General features: G+C 47.7%; 1 protein-coding gene across 10 annotated transcripts in view; it reads right to left on the bottom strand.

The window, feature by feature from the left end:
- Kdm2b (lysine demethylase 2B) overlaps nucleotides 1-17784 on the bottom strand; it is a 123404-nt gene that overhangs the window by 54697 nt on the left and 50923 nt on the right. For all 10 annotated transcript variants that reach the window (XM_046446131.2, XM_046446132.2, XM_046446133.2 and 7 more), the window contains 2 exons: nucleotides 13157-13283; nucleotides 9545-10014 (listed from right to left, as the gene is read on the bottom strand). In XM_046446131.2, coding sequence (XP_046302087.1) covers nucleotides 9545-10014; nucleotides 13157-13283 — 597 coding nt within the window. The remainder of the gene's footprint in view (nucleotides 1-9544; nucleotides 10015-13156; nucleotides 13284-17784) is intronic.

Below are 17784 nucleotides of genomic sequence, written 5' to 3'. Positions count from 1 at the left end.
CCACCACTGTGATAACAAGGCAGAGGCAGGCCGCAGGAAAGCAGCACTAACCCGGCTGGTAAAAGAGAGAGCAGCTGGGAACCCAGCTGCCTCAGGGGTACCCGCCCCCCTGCCAGCAAGAGCCAGTGCTAGGCATTAATGTACCTTGGCTCTCTGGGCACCTCCCTCTGTTCCAGCCTAACCATCTTGTGCCTGCCCCTAAAAACCATCTGTAGTGGGTTGAATTGTGCCCCCTGTCCAAAAGACAAAAGTGAATGCAAGCTTACTTGGAAAAAGTGTCTTTCTTTGCAAATGGAATGGCTACCTATGAATCAGGTGTGGAGTTTGCCTAGGTATCTGAATCTAAGCCCTGGGTCCCTGTCTTCTCTCCTTTGTTCTCCTGAGATTTCATGGCTTGTTCTGTAATCAAACTGGAAGCCAGTCCCCTACCACTGGTTCCGGGCCTTTTGGTTTCTCTGAAGTGGTTAAGGCAACAGGGGGCTGGGGCTGCAGCTCAGTGGTAGAGCCTGTGCTTAGCAGGTACGAGGCCCGGGGCTCAGTCCCCAAGCAGGACAAGAAAATAAAAAAATTAAAAAAAAAGAATCCAGAAATGGATGTCTGGGCTCTGTGCCTTATTGTTTTGTAAATCAGCAGGATCTGAGAGGGACAGCTTAAGTGAGAAGGTATGTTCCAGAATCAGGACTCGATGGTCCCAAGAGAAAAAGCTAAGCACGTCTGTTCTCTATGGTCCTGAGTTTTGTCACAGGCTCTTCCACGTGACTCTAGGCCAGCCTGTTTTCATTCCATGGTGAAATAATGATACAAACAACATCAATTCTAGTTTACTGCACATTTGGCCCAGCGTGAAGGCTTTACACCTGTCAACCCTGACGCAGGTATTCCTGTGTGCTCCCCAAGGGCACCCAGCTCAGGATGGATGGCACAGGGAATTCCACCTCCCTCTAGAACTTTTTTTTTTTTTAATATTTTTTCTAGTTGTACTTGGACACAATACCTTTATTTTATTTATTTATTTTTATGTGGTGCTGAGGATCAAACCCAGAGCCTCACACATGCTAGGTGAGCTCTCTACTACTGACCCATATTCCCAGGCCAATAACGTACTCTTAATTTAGGATTATTTTCATATTATGTTTGGAGTTTGATATAAGAACAGTACAACCAATCTCAATTTTGGTGTTAAGAAAGAAAAAAAAAAAAAAACACTTGAGGCTGGGGTTGTGGCTCAGTGGTAGTGTTTGCCTGGCACGTGTGAGGCACTCGAATCAATCCTCAGTACCACATAAAAAATTAAATAAAGGTATTATGTCCACCTACAACTAAATGTTCTTAAAAATTTTAAAAATAAGGGCTGGGGATGTGGCTCAAGTGGTAGTGTGCTCGCCTGGCATGCGTGCGGCCCAGGTTCGATCCTCAGCACCACATACAAACAAAGATGTTGTATCTGCCGAAAACTAAAAAATAAATATTAAAAATTCTCTCTCTCTTAAAAAAAATTTAAAAATAAAAATAAAGACATTGTGTCCACCTACAATTAAAAAAATATTGGTAAAAAGAAAAAAGGCAGATGTTCAGGTATAGTGACTCAGGCCTATAAGCCCAGGGACTCAGGTGGCTAAAGCAGGAGGATCTGAAGTTGAGGCCAGCCTCAGCAACTCTGTCTCAAAATAAAAAATTTTTTAAAAGGCTAGGGATATGGCTCCATAGTAAAGCACCCCTGGATTCAATTCCTGTCACCAAGGTGGGGAAAAAAGAGAGGGAGGGAAAGACACAAAGGCAGTTGTCCACAGTGAGTGGGCATTTCCACCCCAAACTGACACTACGGCACAGAGGAGTGTGTCATCTCAGGAAAGAGGGCGTAGCATGACATTATCTTAATGATGATGGGGCCAGGGGCACTCATGGGAGCAGCTGCAGAATCACCTTGTGAAGAGGTATCTGACAACATCCCTCTACCTCCAGCCTTTGTGGTCTCTGTCCAAGCCCTTCACAAACCTTGCCTTCTAGCCAGTTATTTTTTTTTTTTAAAGAGAGAGAGAGAATTTTAATATTTATTTTTCAGTTTTTGGAGGCCACAACATCATTGTTTGTATGTGGTGCTGAGGATCGAACCCGAGCCGCACGCATGCCAGGCGAGCGCGCTACCGCTTGAGCCACATCCCCAGCCCTAGCCAGTTATTTTTAAGTCATTTAGAATCAATTTGAAGACTAGGCCTGTCCCCAAAGAACTACATGCCCTCCTCTGCTGCCATCAGGAGCCACAGCTATCTCCCTAAGTCTAATTGAAAGCAGAGATGCTTCTTGGAGGGACGGCACACAGATCAATGGTGGCCAATCCAAGAAGGAAAAGATGATGTCTTGGCTTTATAGTGTACCCCTCGAACATCCTGTGTACCCACAGCCTCCCAATGCAACTACAGGGTCTTTGGAGACTGAATCAAGCTGAAATGAGGTCATAATGGATTAGGCTGGTATCAGTCATTGACAGCACACAGAGAAGACAGCCACTGACAGTCACTCATCCCCTAGGGGAGTTGGAAGTGACACAACTACAAGCCAAGGAGGACAGCCAAGGAGGACAGCCAAGGATGGCCTACAGCCACCAGGGGCTGGAGAAGGCAAGGAAGGGAACCCAGGAGCCTCTGGAGGGAGCGTGGCCCTGGTCACGAGGCAAGTAGCTAAGAGTAGAAACCAAATATGAAGCTGGGCATGGTGGTGCAGGCCTGTAGACTCAGGAGACGGAGGCAGGGGGATGGGGTAGCCTCGGCAATTTAGTGACAAACTGTCTCAAAAAATAAAAAGTGCTGGGAATATAGCTCATTGGTACAGTACTCGGGGTCCAATCCCCAGGACCAAACAGAACAAAAAGAAAGAAAGAAAGACACCAAACATGACTCCTGATTTCCGGCTCTTCCCAATTTGTACAGGCCAACTTCCTGACACCTTTGTTGGAATAAGTGTCCTACAGAAGGGAGTCACTGAAGGTACCTGGTGCCAACTTCCTGGAGGATTCTACCAAGAGAGGAAAGAGAGTGGCTTTCTTAAGACTTTCACAAAAATACTGGAATCTCCTTTTCTTTCATAAACCAAATTAAATAAGGTGGTTACTTCAGCTTGAATCTAAATAAACACCAGTCTAGGCAAGTCACCAAGGTACTGTCTGCCCACAGCATGTTGTTGAAAGGACAAGTGCAACTTTAAAAAGTTCTGTCCACAAAAAAGAGTAGGAGAGCTGGGGCTGTAGCTCAGCGGTAGAGCGTTTGCCTGGCATATGTGAAGCACTGGGTTCGATTCTCAGCACCGCATATAAATAAGAAATAAAATAAAGGTCTATCAACAACTAAAAAATAGGGGCTGGGATTGTGGCTCAGCGGTAGAGCACTCGCCTAGCACGGCGGGACCCGGGTTCGATCCTCAGCATCACATTAAAAATAAAGGCATTGTATTGTGTCCATCTACACCAAAAAATAAATATTTAAAAAAAACTAAAAAATATTAATAAAAAAATAGTAAGATGGATTTATAGGTATGAACACAGAAAAGAGAGTTTCCAGAGAGAAAAGAAATCACAGAGCAGTATAAACTAATTTTCTTTTTCTTTTTTTTTGGCCGGGATGGGGGGTGGGTACCAGGGATTGAACCCAGGGGTGCTTTAACCACTGAGCCACATCCCTAGCCCATTTTAAAAAATATTTTATTTAGAGACAAGATCTCACGGGCGGGGCGGGGGGGGGGGTTGCTTACAGCCTCACTAAGTTGCTGAGGCTGGGTTTGAACTTGTGATCCTCTTGCCTCAGCCTCCCAAGCCGCTGGGATTACAGGCATGCATCACCATGCCAAGCCTAGTATAAACTATCTTTATTAAAAAATTGGGGGCCGGGGTTGTGGCTTGGTGATAGAGCGCTTGCCTAGCATGCGTGAGGGACTGCGTTCAATCCCCAGCATCACATAAAAATAAACAAATAAAATAGAGGTATTGTGTCCATCTACAACTAAAAGAAAATATTAAAAAAAAATTATACAGTCCACCCAGCAGCCCTACATGTCCATGGATTCAGCCAAGGATCAAATTTTATATATATAATATATTTTATATTTTATATATATATATTTTTAACTGCATCTATACAGAACACACACAGACCTTTTTTTCTTATCATCATCCCCTGAACAATGCAGTATGACAACAATTTACCTAGCATAAACATTGTCTGAGGGGTTATAAGTTATCTAGATATGATTTAAAGTGTTTAAGAGAGTGTTTTGGGCTGGGGATGTGGCTCAAGCGGTAGCGCTCTCGCCTGGCATACGTGCGGCTTGGGTTCGATCCTCAGCACCACATACAAACAAAGATGTTATGTCCGCCAATAATTAAAAAATAAATATTAAAATTCTCTCTCTTTAAAAAAAAAGAGAGAGAGAGAGTGTTTCTAGGTTATTTGCAAATTCTCTGCCATTCATACAAGGAGCTAGAGCATCCGTGGATCTGGTGTCTGTGGGGGCCTGGAACCAACCTCCCAGGGATTGCAATGGACGCTAAATGTGTTTAAATACGTGGCGGTGAGAAGAAAACTCTAGAAGTCATCCTTTTGATGGTTAGTTACCTGCCGGATGTGAGAAAAGGGGGATATTTTCTATCCTCAGATTCTAATTGTTTGTTAAATCTTTTATTTGGATCATGTAATACTGTCATGCTTACAACTTGACAAAAATATTGGGGAGGGGAGGTACAAAGGGCCTTGCTAAGTTGCCGAGAGTTGCTGAGGCTGGCTTTGAATTCTCCATTCTCCTGCCTCGGCCTCCCAAGCTGCTGGGATCACAGGCATGTCCCACCCGTACCAGGCCACAGAAATAATTTTTAGAAGCAAATGTCATAATTTAGAACTGAGTCACAATAAAATATCCAGAACCCGGACAGAAAGCTGGTTGAGGTTGGAGGTGGGAAGTGATCTCTAATGGGCATGGGATTCTGTTTGAAGTGCTGAAAAGGTTCTGGAACTAGACAGAGGTGACAGTTGCACTGTATTGTGAATGTACTTAACACCGCTGAGCTGGACACTTAAAATGGTAAAACTTGTGCTTGCTGTATTTTCCTACAATTAAAAAAAAAATTACAAATGAAACAAAACAAAACCAATAAAAAGTGGGGGGGTGGTAAAAGCCAAAACTAGCCATCAAGGAACTGAACCAGAGTCAGAAAGAGCCCCTCCAATCCCAGGGACTCTAGTCACTATGAGCCACCGTGAGCAGTACCTCTGAGATTCCAGAGGAAGACAGAGGACAGGGACTATTTTCTGGAACACAAGCCAAAGATCGAAACTAGTCAATCACCAGGGAGAACCACCTCTGGCCAGAAGCAGGAATCATTCAACAACAGCAGTGGACGTGGGCATCAGCAGTGACTTCTGTCTCCAATCCAATTCCTGAGCTGTGTGTCTCCCCCCCCACCCCACCTCAACCAAGGCCAAAGAATCCCCACCATCTAAGAGAAAACTAAAGAGACGAGAGCACACAACTGGGAAGAAGGGGCTGCCCACTTTCTGTGACAACAGTTCCCAAGGTGAGTCCCTGGTTCAGAACCTTGTCAGGGTTTGTGGGATAGTGAAGAGCAAATGGCCTGTCCAGACAACCAGGAACTCTCCGCTCTTGAAGACGCCTTCCCCTCGCAGGCACCTGACCACAGAGCATTGAGACATTAGGGGAACTTCTGTTTTCCTGGGGCCCTAAGGAGGGTAGTGCACCCAGTTTACAAGCTCTTTAGCCTGAAAGAGCCGCTCAGACAATGCTCAGGAATATAAATATCTCTAGAGACAGTTAAGTTCAATAAATGAGCTAAGCGGCTAGGGTGTGTGAAAAAGAGACTTCGCCAAACTAATGGTAAGCAGCAAGTGACACTCAGGGAAACAGTAGGGAGTGGTGGGGACTGGGACACACAGGGTCAACTGCTACCCTCCTGTGATTGCAGTCAACGAGGAACGTGGACCAGGAAACTTATATAACTCCCCATCTTTTTTTCTTTCTTTTTCTGGCACCAGGAATTGAGCCCAAGGGTACTTAACCACTAAGCCACATCCCTAGTCCTTTTTTACATTTTATTTAGAGACTGGGTCTCACTAAGTTGCTTAGGGCCTCACTAAGTTGCTGAGGCTGGCTTTGAACTGGTGATCCTCCTGCCTCAGCCTCCAGAGATACTGGTATTACAGGCCTGCACCATTGGCACCCAGCTCCATATTTCTTAATGTTGGCAGCTATTTACAAACTATGTTTCATACTCTGTAGGCCAAATGCAATGCCTGGAGTCTAGATTTGATCCCAGGAGCTGCCGATATACAACTTATATTTTTGGACCAAATCTGTTGCTTGTTCTGTAGAGAAGACCAAGCAGCCACCTCGGTATCTCCCTGAATGTTGGTGACCTCTTGAGAAGTGAGAAAATCTCTTTCTGTATATCCACTAAAACAAAACAGTATGGCAACAGTGGGCACACGCCCCCCCCCCCGCCCACCCATTGAACAGCAAGTGTAGCCTAGGCCAGTTACTTTTAACCTCTCTTGTTCCTCAATTGTCTCATCTGTAAGATGAAGATAATAAAAGTAGCTCAGTGGTAGAGCACTTGCCTAGCATGTGTGAAGGACTGGGTTTGATCTTTGGCACCATATAAAAATAAAGAGTATTATTGTCCATTTACAACTAAAAAAAAATTTTTTTAAATCATCTTTTTTTTTTTTTGTAGATGGATACAACATGCCTTTATTTTTATGCGGTGCTAAGAATCGAACCCAGGTCCTGCTCATGCTAGGCATGAGCTCTACTGCTGAGCCACAATCCCAGCCCTTTAAATAATCTTTAAGAAAAAAAAAGTACCACCAAGGGTTGCTAGTTTACACACAGAAACACCTGCACTACATGCAGTCACTGATAGAATCACACACACAATCATGAGCTGCCACTGAACCTCAGGGCAGGGCACTGGGCTCTTTGCATTTTGTCTAAGCCCCTGCCTGCCCCAGGCTTCCTCCACAGCATCAAGAGGTCTAGGCTGGATCCAGCCTTAGAGATACATCTGGAGGTACAGGTGAGGGCCAGAGTCGGGGCCAAGTCTCATCTCCAGAAAGAAATCTGACGACTCAGCTACTAGGATAGGACACATGAGGTATTTTATAATAATAATAAAAATTAAAAAGGGGGTTTTTCCAAAAGTACAGACCATTTCTTCTTCAGATGAATCAGTTTTTAAACCATTTGCAATATTTCCAGAACCCAATGCCATTCATTATTTTATGATTGATGAAAATACCTTTGTTTTCATTTTAAGGGATCTCAGAAGGAAAAAAAAGTAGCCACATGAAAGAATCCTAAGGTTTCCTTTAGGAAATCTAACATTAAATAGGGCTGGGGATGTGGCTAAGTGGTAGAGCGCCCACCTAGCATTCACAAGGCATTGAGTTCGATCCTCAACACCACATAAATGTAAAATAAAGATATTGTGTCCACCTAAAACTGAAAAATAAATATTAAAAAAAAAAAAAAGGCTGGGGTTGTGGCTCAGTGGTAGAGTGCCTGCCTAGCATGTGTGAGGCACTGGGTTCGATTCTCAGCACAACACATAAACAAATAAATAAATAAAGGTCCATCAATAACTAATAAAAAATTAAAAAAAAAAAAAAAGCACATTTAGAGCCAGATACCATGGCACATGCCTGTAATCCCAGCATCTCAGGGGCTGAGATAGGAAGATTTCAAGTTCAAGGACAGCTTCAGCAACTTAGAGCATGTCTCAAAATAAAATTTAAAAAGGGCTGGGGATATAGCTCAGCGGATAGTGCCTGCCAAGCATACATTAGGCCCCAACTTTGATCCCCACTACCACAAATGAATTTTTAAAAAAGCACAGTTAGGAATGGGGGTGTAATTCAGTGGTAGAGCTACTGGGTGAAGGGTTGGGAGAGGGCATAGACGACACACAGCAAGATTAGGAAATGGGCTTAGGAGCCCAAGATCTTTCACTCCAGGAATGGGCTTAGGAGCCCAAGATATCTCTCTGTCTGTCTCTCTCTCTCTCTTTATTTTTATTTTTTTTTAATCAAGTCTTGCCATTTTTTTTTAAGACTTTTTTTTTTTTAAGTTGTAGATGGGCACAATACCTTTATTTATTTATATGGTGCTGAGGATCGAACCCAGTGCCTCACGCAAGCAAGACAAGCGCTCTACCACTGAGCCACAACCCTAGCCTGAGTCCAAGATCTCTTAATGTTGCATGGAAAATTTTATAAATTTTTGGAGGGTGGAGAGTTTTATTTTCATAAAACTCTTAAGAGGTCAGCAACCGGGCTTGGGATGTGGCTCAAGCGGTAGCGTGCTTGCCTGGCATGCATGCGGCCCGGGTTCGATCCTCAGCACCACATACAGACAAAGATGTTGTGTCCGCCAAATACTAAAAAATAAATATTAAAAAAAAAAAAAGAGGTCAGCAACCTCCAAAACTCATAAAGTAATGAAAAAGACCCATTCACAAGTAAAGATCTGCTGGGAGGGGTGGGCGCAGGGGAGGATAAGAGGAAAGCGGGGCAGGGATCATGAACTGAAATAGATTTCCATGCATGTGGCTTACTCTTAGAGCACCTGCTTGGCATGCAGGAGGCCCTGGGTTCAATCCCCAGCACCGCAAAAAATAAAACAAGGTTGGAGTTAGGGGTTTTGTACATCAGCACCCTCTACTGATAGCACCTGCCAGGCTACCTGATGCAGATCCCAGGTCTTTGACCCCCAAAGTTCAGTCCTTGGTCAGTGAGCCCCTCGATGGCAGGAATAGTACTAATAGTTCTGTACCCCAGGGCCCAACACAATGTTTCCTGAAAGAACAAATGTACGACCAATTCCTAAAGAAGAGGCAAGTTCAGTTTGCAGCCCCAGAAGGCAGGTGGCTTTCCCTGGGCATCAGACATTGCAGGAGGAAGCCCAAATGTCTCTGCAGCCTTACACCAGAGCCTTAGCCACACTGAGACAGGAGGCAGTTCTGTGTGGGTGGATACTCTCTCCTGCATCCTCATATCTGAGACTTCCCTTAACCTCTCTGAGCCTATACCCTCATTGGTTAAATGAAGATGAAAACAAAGACCTCTGAACCTCAGGCCATCATGTGGTAACCACATTAGCTGGAAGAAGACCACTGGGATATACAACCTATTCACATGACACAGATACACACTCCAGGGAACCAGCCACAGTGGCAAGTCCTTTTGACCAGGAGGGAGAAACCAAATTACTGCCACACTCAACCCCTCAGCCAGCAAGACCTCAGCCTTCCAACAAGTACAATGAAAGAATCTGCTGCCAACCACAGAGCCAGCTGCTACCAGGAAGTCCCTCTGCAGCCATTAATGGTGACCCCTGCTCAGGTGCCCTAGGCAGTCCTGTCTGGACAGAGGCCCTCCTTGCACTTGGGTGATCCTCTGAACATGTGCACTAAGCCATCCTGAGCCAAGCTGCTTGCTGTCACAATGGAAAGAACCTGCCCATCTCCCCAGCCATGACCCCTGCCCACCTTCACGCCCTCCAGGAGGGCCTGGGGGTCCTCGATGCCCTCGGGGACACACTTCTTGTTCTCTGGGAGGGACTCAAGTTTCTCCACCAGGGCTTTCAGGCCCTTCAGTTCAAATTCAGTGAGGTGGGTCCATTTGGTGGAGACCTCGGTGGCAGGAGAGCCGCTGGGTGTCTTGGGGTAGTCTATGGGCATCGTGGTAGACTTCACGCTGTCCTCTGACTCATTGGACAAGGTCCTTTTGAGGAACTGCATGGCAGGTGCTTTAGGCTTCTTGCCAAGGTTCTCCTGCTCCTCGGAGGGGGTGCTGGTGGGGGAGGCAGGGCCATCCGCTGGCAGCTTGGGCACCTTATCTGCCCCATCCCCCTCCTCCTCCTTCTCCTCCTCCTGGGGCTGCTGCTCACAGGACTCTTCCTCCATGTCCAACCAGGAATCAGATGAGAAGCCGTCTATGCTGGCCTTTCTTGGGGCATCTGCAGGGGTAAGACAGACAATGATCACCAACCCCTGTGGAAGTTCTGGAACTCCTTTCTCTACACCCCCTGCCCCCACTGTAGAAATCAGCCTTCTCTGAAGATCCTGAGGACCTCCACCTCCCGACCTCCAGAAAGACTGTGGTTAGCTGGACGTAGGTTCACATCCCAACTCTGCTTCTTCCTGGCTATGTGTTGAGAGAGGTTGTTTCACACCTCTCATCATAACTGGCAATTTATTGAGTGTATAAAAAAGACCATGTGTCATCTGATTCCAATGGTATGAAAAGTCCCTAATGATCCTGGCACAGTGGCACACACCTATAGTCCCAGCCACCTGGGAGGCTGAGATAGGACTGCAAGTTTAAGGCCAGCCTCAGCCACTTGAAGAGGCCCTAAGCAACTCAGTGAGACCCTGTCTTTAAATAAATACAAAAAAGTGGGTGCAGAGGCTGTAGCTCAGTGGTAAAGTGCTTGCCTCGCATGGAGGCACTCGGCTCAATCTTCAGCACCACATAAAAATAAATAAAGATACTGTGTGTTCACCTAAAACTAAATAAAATTTTTTAAAAATACAAAAAATGGCTGGGGATGTGGCTCGGTGGTTAAGTGCCTCTGGGTTTAATCCAGAGTCCCTAATGTATAAATCTCTACAGACAAGAAAGTAGATTAGTTCTTGGTGCAATGGCACACATCTGTTATCCCAGTAACTCGACAGGCTGAGGCAGGAGGATCACAAGTAAGGATCATAACAGCAAGATCCTGTCTCAAAAAAAATTTAAAATGGTCTGGGGGTGTAGCTCAGTGGTAGACTGCTTAACCAGCATGCATGGGGCCCTGGGTTTAATCCCCAGCACTGCAGAAACGAAATGAAGAAGGAAAAAATTATAATAATATAGTAGATTAGTAGTTGCCTAGGGCTGGGGTATAGAAGGAGAGATAAGGAGATGAAAGCTAAATGGCACTGCTTTCTTTTTGGGTGATGAAAATGCTGTAAAACTAATTGTGGTGACAGTTGTTCACACATGTGTGAATCTGCTAAAATCCACTGAACTACACACGTTAAATGGGTAAATCATATGATATGTGAACCTCATCCCAATAGAGCTGTTTTAAAAACACAAGGTGTATGGGCTGGGGATGTAACTCACTTGGTAGAGTGCTTGCCTCGAATGCATAAGGCCCTGGGTTCAATCCCCAGCACCACACATAAAAAAACTGCAAGGTGTGGACTGAGGGTGTAGCACAGTGCTGCTGTGCTTGCCATCATGCACCCAGTCCTGGGTTTGATCCCCAGCCCCACAGGAAGAGGCGGGGGGAAAGGCAGCTGGGCTCTGTGGCCCACACCTGCAATCCCAGCTACTTGGGAGAACGAGACAGAAGAACTGCAAGTTCCAGGCCAGCCTAGCAATTAGCAAGACCCTGTTTCAAAATAAATAGCTAGGGATGCAGTCGCAGAGCACCATGGATTTGATCCTCAGTCCCAGTACCGCACAGAGGAAACTAAATACAAGGCGAAGGTTGAGGATTAATCAAGCAGCACCGAGCCAGCTCCAGCATGCAAGTGTCAGACGATAAACCAGATGCCTCCCTAACTCCTCTCCCTCTCTTTGGCAGAGGCGCCAGAAGGGCCAGGGGCAAAACAGTGGCAAGAAAATGTAAACCAAAAGCGGGCACTGATTACCCAAAAGCCTCGGGAGTCCTCTGTTTCTGCTAACAGAACGAGAAATGTTCTTCTATTACCCTAAATATCCAAGCAAGAGAACAGACCCTCTGTTTCCAGTTTGGGGAACTGCCACAAAATCAGAAGTCCTTCCACTCTCCCCAGCCTCTGGACCCCACAAAAGCAGGTAGCTGCTGCAGTCACTGCGGACATCCTGCTATTTCTGGGTTATTTCCCATCTCTCCTGCGCAGCTGGGAGCCCCCAGAAGAGAAAGTTGTGAGGCTTCAGGATTTTCCAACACACCGATATTGCCATCACCTGACGTGAACAAGACTCTCAACAGTTCCCACAGACAAAGCTGACATCCCAGGTGGCAAATGAATGCTACCCTGTAATGATCCCAGCAGGAACATTCGTTGCCATTCCATGCCCAGCCTGAACCCCCACAAGTCAGCAAGGATGGGAGCCAAAGAAGCAGAGGAAGAAAGCTTATGGGGGCGCGTGAATGTGCTACACATCGGAGATTGCAGGAGAAATCACGAGACCTTAGGAGAGACGAACCAATCTCACATCTGAGATGGGATATATGACATCCAGGAAAACCCCTCAGCACTAGCAGCTCAGCAACACAGATGGAAAGAATTGTGCTCTTCCTACATATTGCAGGTCACGGCTCACTGTCACTGCTAGACACAACTCCAGAGCTGGCATCTATGAGTCAAGACTCAAGGATAAGCTGGGTGTGGTGGCGCACGCCTTAATGTAGCCATTTGGGAGGCAGAGAGGCAGGAGGACTACAGGTTCGAGGCTAATCTTAGCAACTTAGGGAGATCCTTGTGTCAAAAAAATAAAAAGGGCTGGGAATGTAGCTCAATGGTAAAGTGCCCTGAATTCAATCCCCAATACCAAAAAAAAAAGATTAAAAAACAGCCATGCAGCAGGGATGATGTCCCTTTAAGTACCAGTGGCCGTGCAGGGCACAGCAGCTGCAGCTCTGAACACTCCCCTGTGCCTCCAAGCTAGCTTCGCCACCACTGCTGCAGCACAAAGGCAGCCTGGATTGTGTGGAAGGCCTGCGCACGGGTCTGCTCAGTTAGAGCAAAACCCAACCCCCAGGGAGTGTCTGTATGGGGGTGTCAGCTGGTGACCACAGGGGAAGAAAAAGAACCAGGATTCTTTGCTCTGTGGGACGGTCCTGCTTCTGTAACCTGCTGGTGACCTGCTACTCCCCCCATCTGCATAGCCGTGAGTTGGAGGTGACAAAGTGACTCCTTGGGGGTCATGGGTTCTTTTTCTTGGCTTCTGTATTCCAGTTGAGAACCTGGCAAGGTTGCCTTCCCCTGAGGGACGTCTAGGATTCTGCCCAACACTCTGGCTCAAAAGAATCCCCTGAATCCTAGACTGTCCCCAGTCCCCAATGAAGAGACAACTCTTGCCCCAGCCGTGAGGACTGTCCGAGGGCTCTGGGGGTCACTCACCAACGAGCATGGACTCTCTCTGGTATTCCTGAGTGAGGTAGGAGCGCTGAGTCACACAGTACACATATCTCTCCAACACATACCAGCACATCTCATAGTAGAAGGGGTAACGGAACTTGGGCTGCACCTAGAAGCAGAGACCAGGTGGGCACAGGTCAGTTTCCGAGGGCCACGGGGACAGGAGGGAGAGAAGCAGGGGCAGGTTCCATAGGTTGGGGTCACTCTTATCATCTTAGCAAGAGCACAAATGGCGGCAGGGAAAAATGGGGGGTGTCACTGGAGGGGAGGAGGGAGGCAGGCGCTGGAAGGGAGGATGCCAGCAGCATGCACCGATGAGGCAGAGGAAGAAGCCTGGGTGAGGGCATCGCTTCAGAGGTCCCCAGGCTGCACACCCAGGAAGGTGGAGGGCTTGACTTTGTGCTTCTGTGAGATGCAGGCAAACAGAGCTGTCTCCTGCCTTGCTGACAGTGGCTATGGGAATCTGTAGGGGGGAGCCCAGCCTGACCCCAGCTTACAACATACATGGGCTCCTTGTTCTAGAATGTTCTTGCACAGACTCTGCTGTCTCTCCCTCCCCATTTAAAGGGAGAAACCCACCCCAAGCCTTACCCATCTGCAGACAGGCTATGGAACACCCTCCTCCTGCACTCTGGGAGGGAGGCTGTGGGGAGAACCAATGAAGATGGGGTATGGCCTCACCTACCTCCAGGGGCGGGGGCCTCAGGTGTCCACCTCCTGCTCCTCCCCACACCACCTGTGCTGCCCCAGCCTGTATTGCTACCAAGGGCTCCCTAGGGCACAAGTCCCTGGCATGACGCAGACATCCTGACACCAGGGCGCACACACCTGGAAGTCCACATGGAGGGCCCCCTTGGATGTTTCTTATGGGGGGAAGTAAAGGTGAGAGAGTGGATGGAATCTAAAAGGTTTGGCTCCCCAGGGGTGGGGGGAATTCCGATGGGTGGCAGTGCGGGATCTGCACAGTGGAAATGGCAGCAGAAGATGGGAAGGAAGCAATACCCTGGCACAGAGAAGCCTTCTGGAAACTGCATCCTGAGTGGGTGAGGGAAGAGCAAGGATGTTGAGGGTGGTCCCCATCTCTCACGGCAGGGCCCTCTTCTCCAGACACTACACGGGGGTCTTGCTCGACCGTGCTCGCCCCTGGCCTGCTCTCTAGCTCTCCTGCCAAGGGTCTGTCTGTGCCAGTCAGAAACCCCCTCACCTCTTTCACCCACCAGGAACTCAGGGAGTTGGAGGTTAAGCAAACACGCTCTGCCAGCCCAGCTCCCCTGTCTGCTGACAATATAAGACAGCGCTCTACCTCTGGGATGGAGACAAATACAAGCACACCTGCTGTTCTCCAGGCACCCACCTGGAAAAGCTCCCACCTGCCCTCTGCTCCTTGCCCTTGCCTGCTAGCTTAGTTTCTGAGGCCTCCCATTGGGTCCATTTGCACTCCCTGCCTCTGGTGGGTGGTATGCTTTGGAATGAGGTCATGGCCGTCGCATGCTTTCCAGCTCCTTGGGGAGATGCATGGAGGTGGGATCATAACCTAGCGTTTTCCTTGGCTCCAGCTACTTTCTGAGAAGCCCAGTTTTATTGCTGTGGTATTAATCTTTTTGCACAGTTAATGGATCCATGTCCCCTGGAGATTACAAAAGAGAGGGGCTCTTCAGCATGAAGCAGACCTTGACCACCTGTGACAAAGGGTTTGGGGGTCTTCAGCTCCTCCCCCCCATTGGAATTTTGAAACAAATCACCAATCCCTCAAATGCAAGCTGAGGAGACAGGCTCTCACTGGTATATCTTTACTTGACTGGTAAAACTCTGAGTTCATTTTGACTTTTCAAATTTTTTGACATCATCCAAGCCACTGTGCCATGGATGAGCACTGTGATGCCTGAGAATCTTCCTAGATTAGGAAAAAAAACCAAAAACATGGAGGGGCTGTATTTCAGGAGGGGAAGATAAATCTCCCCTGTTTGTTGCTGAACCCAAGGGAAACCAGCTGGGTGAAAATAAATGCTGATGAAGGAATTTGAGGGGTTTTTTTGTTTTTTGTTTTTATTTTTAATTTTTTTTTCCAAGAGAGGAGACTGCGCAGAACAAAATTTGCAAAGAGTTGACTTACAAACGGGTTGTCGCCTTCCACCCTTCGCCTTCAAAAGGTTTCAGCCACATGCCTGGGAACATTAAACACACGATTGCTCAATATTATTTGGTGACAAACTCGGAGCCTCACCAAACTGAGTTGTTAACTGACCTCAGTCCAAAATGCAGGGCAAGGCAGTCAGAAAAGGCATGCACTGAGGGGTGATCACAAGGTTCAATTTGAGTTCCAAAGGCCCATTCGAGGGGCACCTGGCCTGAGCCCCACTTTGGAGGCCTCAGTCATCTGATATCTGAACGGCCTTTGGAGATGACAGCCGAGGTGTCTCAGTGCATCTAGAACTCCCAGGTCTCAAGGAGTTGCACAAGTCAAACACAAGGGTGGGTGGAAGTGCCTTAAAATTTGTTTTTCTCCTGGAAAAAAAAAAAATCAATGGGGGAAAAAATCCAATAGCGGGGGGGTAGGGAGGGGGAGAGGAAGGGTAAATTATTTGCAATTTCCAAACAGATTTGCTGGCTGCGAGGGAATGGATATGTCGGCATTACCTTTTCTGGGAAGGCTGCTTTCACTAAAGCCATTAGCAGGGGGGAAAAAAAGATAAGTATAAGAGACGCAGCAGTTTGATGAGTGATCATTTGGACCATCCCTGTCCCTTATTAACCTAACCGGATTTAAAAGCGCATCGTGATCATGACATTATCTTAGAAGACCAGCATATCACATCCATACCAGGACACTTCGTCCATCATTCTTATCTTCAGAGTGGGGAGGGAGTGGAAATCCACCAGGCACTAAGGCTGTACCTGACCTGCCACCTTACTGGCAGTGACACTGCCAGGTGAGGTCACCTACCATCCAGCCCAGAAAAATTACAACAGTGAGAGCAAGACATGACCTCCTGGAGAATCTCAGGGCTTTCCAGTCGGGATGAGGGTCCCCCATCTTCAGCCACAAAGGCAAATTCCTTTTCTAACATAAACCTACATCACGGGCCTTTTAGTCTGAGAGTCCTCCGGCCCACCTCCTGCATGTAGTTTCCACAAGCAAAGCCAGGTTTAAGGACTTTTGGAAAAACTACTTTTTATTTATTCATTCCTTTGCGGTGCTGGGGATTGAACCCAGGGCCTTATACATGCTAGGCAAGTGCTCCACCACTGAGCTATATTCCCCAGCCCGGGAAAAACTATTTTTAAATGATGATAACCTTCTTAAGGGAGCTCAGGGGGATGCAAAGAATTAAGCTGTAGCGAGCTGACAAGGAGCCCTGGCATTTTATCTGGCTTCTAGGACTCTCTCTGCAGTGCCTTTTGTCTGCCTTGGCTCCTAAGACATAAACAATTGAGCCTTGTAGCCAAGCCCCTCTCCAAAGACCAGAAATCAAAGCAGATTAAAAAGCCTGCCGCTGGTTCCAGCCCAGCCTGCCCGTCAGCCTGTCCCCATCCCCCCATCTGGCAACCTGCTCCAAGGAAACCAGATGGGGTGCCCACTCAGAGGACAGGGACAGGGGGTCTTGGGGGAGGGGCCCTGCCACACATCTCAATATGGACACAATATTCCACAAGAGCTAAGCGTGAAGCCTGCCTCCTGCCTTGAGCACCGCCAGTGGGGGAGGGAGCTGGCTTCTCTGGGAATGATGGGGCCCAGATCCTCTGAGATACATGCTCAGATTCCCAGGGGAGGGGACGGCTGCCCAGCAAGTTGCCAAAGTCTTTAGAAATCCCAGCCTGACTCTGGCTTTCAGGAATTGCCTGGAAAGTCCTAAGCTTGACCTCCCGCTCTAGACTGTTCTGTTTCTATCCACACCTGCTGGTATGCTCACAAATTGGCCTGCTCTTCAGGGCCAAAGAACAGTTGGCCTGAGCCCCAGACAGCACTGACCCAGACTGTGAGACACCACTTGGGCCTCAACTGTGCCTTCCCCTGGACAGCCCAGAGTAGCACACTCCAGATCAGGGCTGGGCTGGTCTTTCCAGACCAGGACAGGAGGGTAGGGTGGGTGACAGAGGGGAGAAAGCCCACAAACAAGGGGTTTGCACAGAGTCACAGAACCCAGTGTCTGAAGACCTGGGCATCACAGGCAGCAAATACACCAGCTGCAAATGTCCACATGCCCTTGGAGTATGCATGACTGCCCACCAGGGCTTTGGGTCGTCTCCAGAGAACCTCTGGACCAGGCCCCTCCACATCAGGACTATTGAAGGGGTCCGGTTCACATAGTGGCTAAGACTTTGACTCAAGGATGTGATTCCATGAAGAAGACCTGGGCCTGAAAAAAAGATCAGGAAGATGGACTTGGCCCAGAGCTGCTCTTTTGTGAGATGCTTCTTTAGGGTCCAGGCATATCAGTGCCTCTCTGAGGCCCAAAAGAGGTAACTCCAAGGCAAATCCCAAGAAGAAAGGGTACCATCTACCCCCACAATGGAGGGTGCTGAGCCCTAAGAAGGAACGATGCATTGATACACATGGCAGTGTAGGGTGACCTTGAAAACACCATGCAAAGTGAGAGCCAGACACAAAA

This window comes from Marmota monax, unplaced genomic scaffold (assembly GCF_021218885.2).
Source record: "Marmota monax isolate L192 unplaced genomic scaffold, Marmota_monax_Labrador192_F-V1.1 WCK01_AAM20220418_F8-fsc00092, whole genome shotgun sequence".
Classification (NCBI taxonomy): Eukaryota; Metazoa; Chordata; class Mammalia; order Rodentia; family Sciuridae; genus Marmota; species Marmota monax.
Note: the sequence above shows the minus strand (reverse complement) of the source record. Positions and strands in the feature narration are given on the sequence as shown.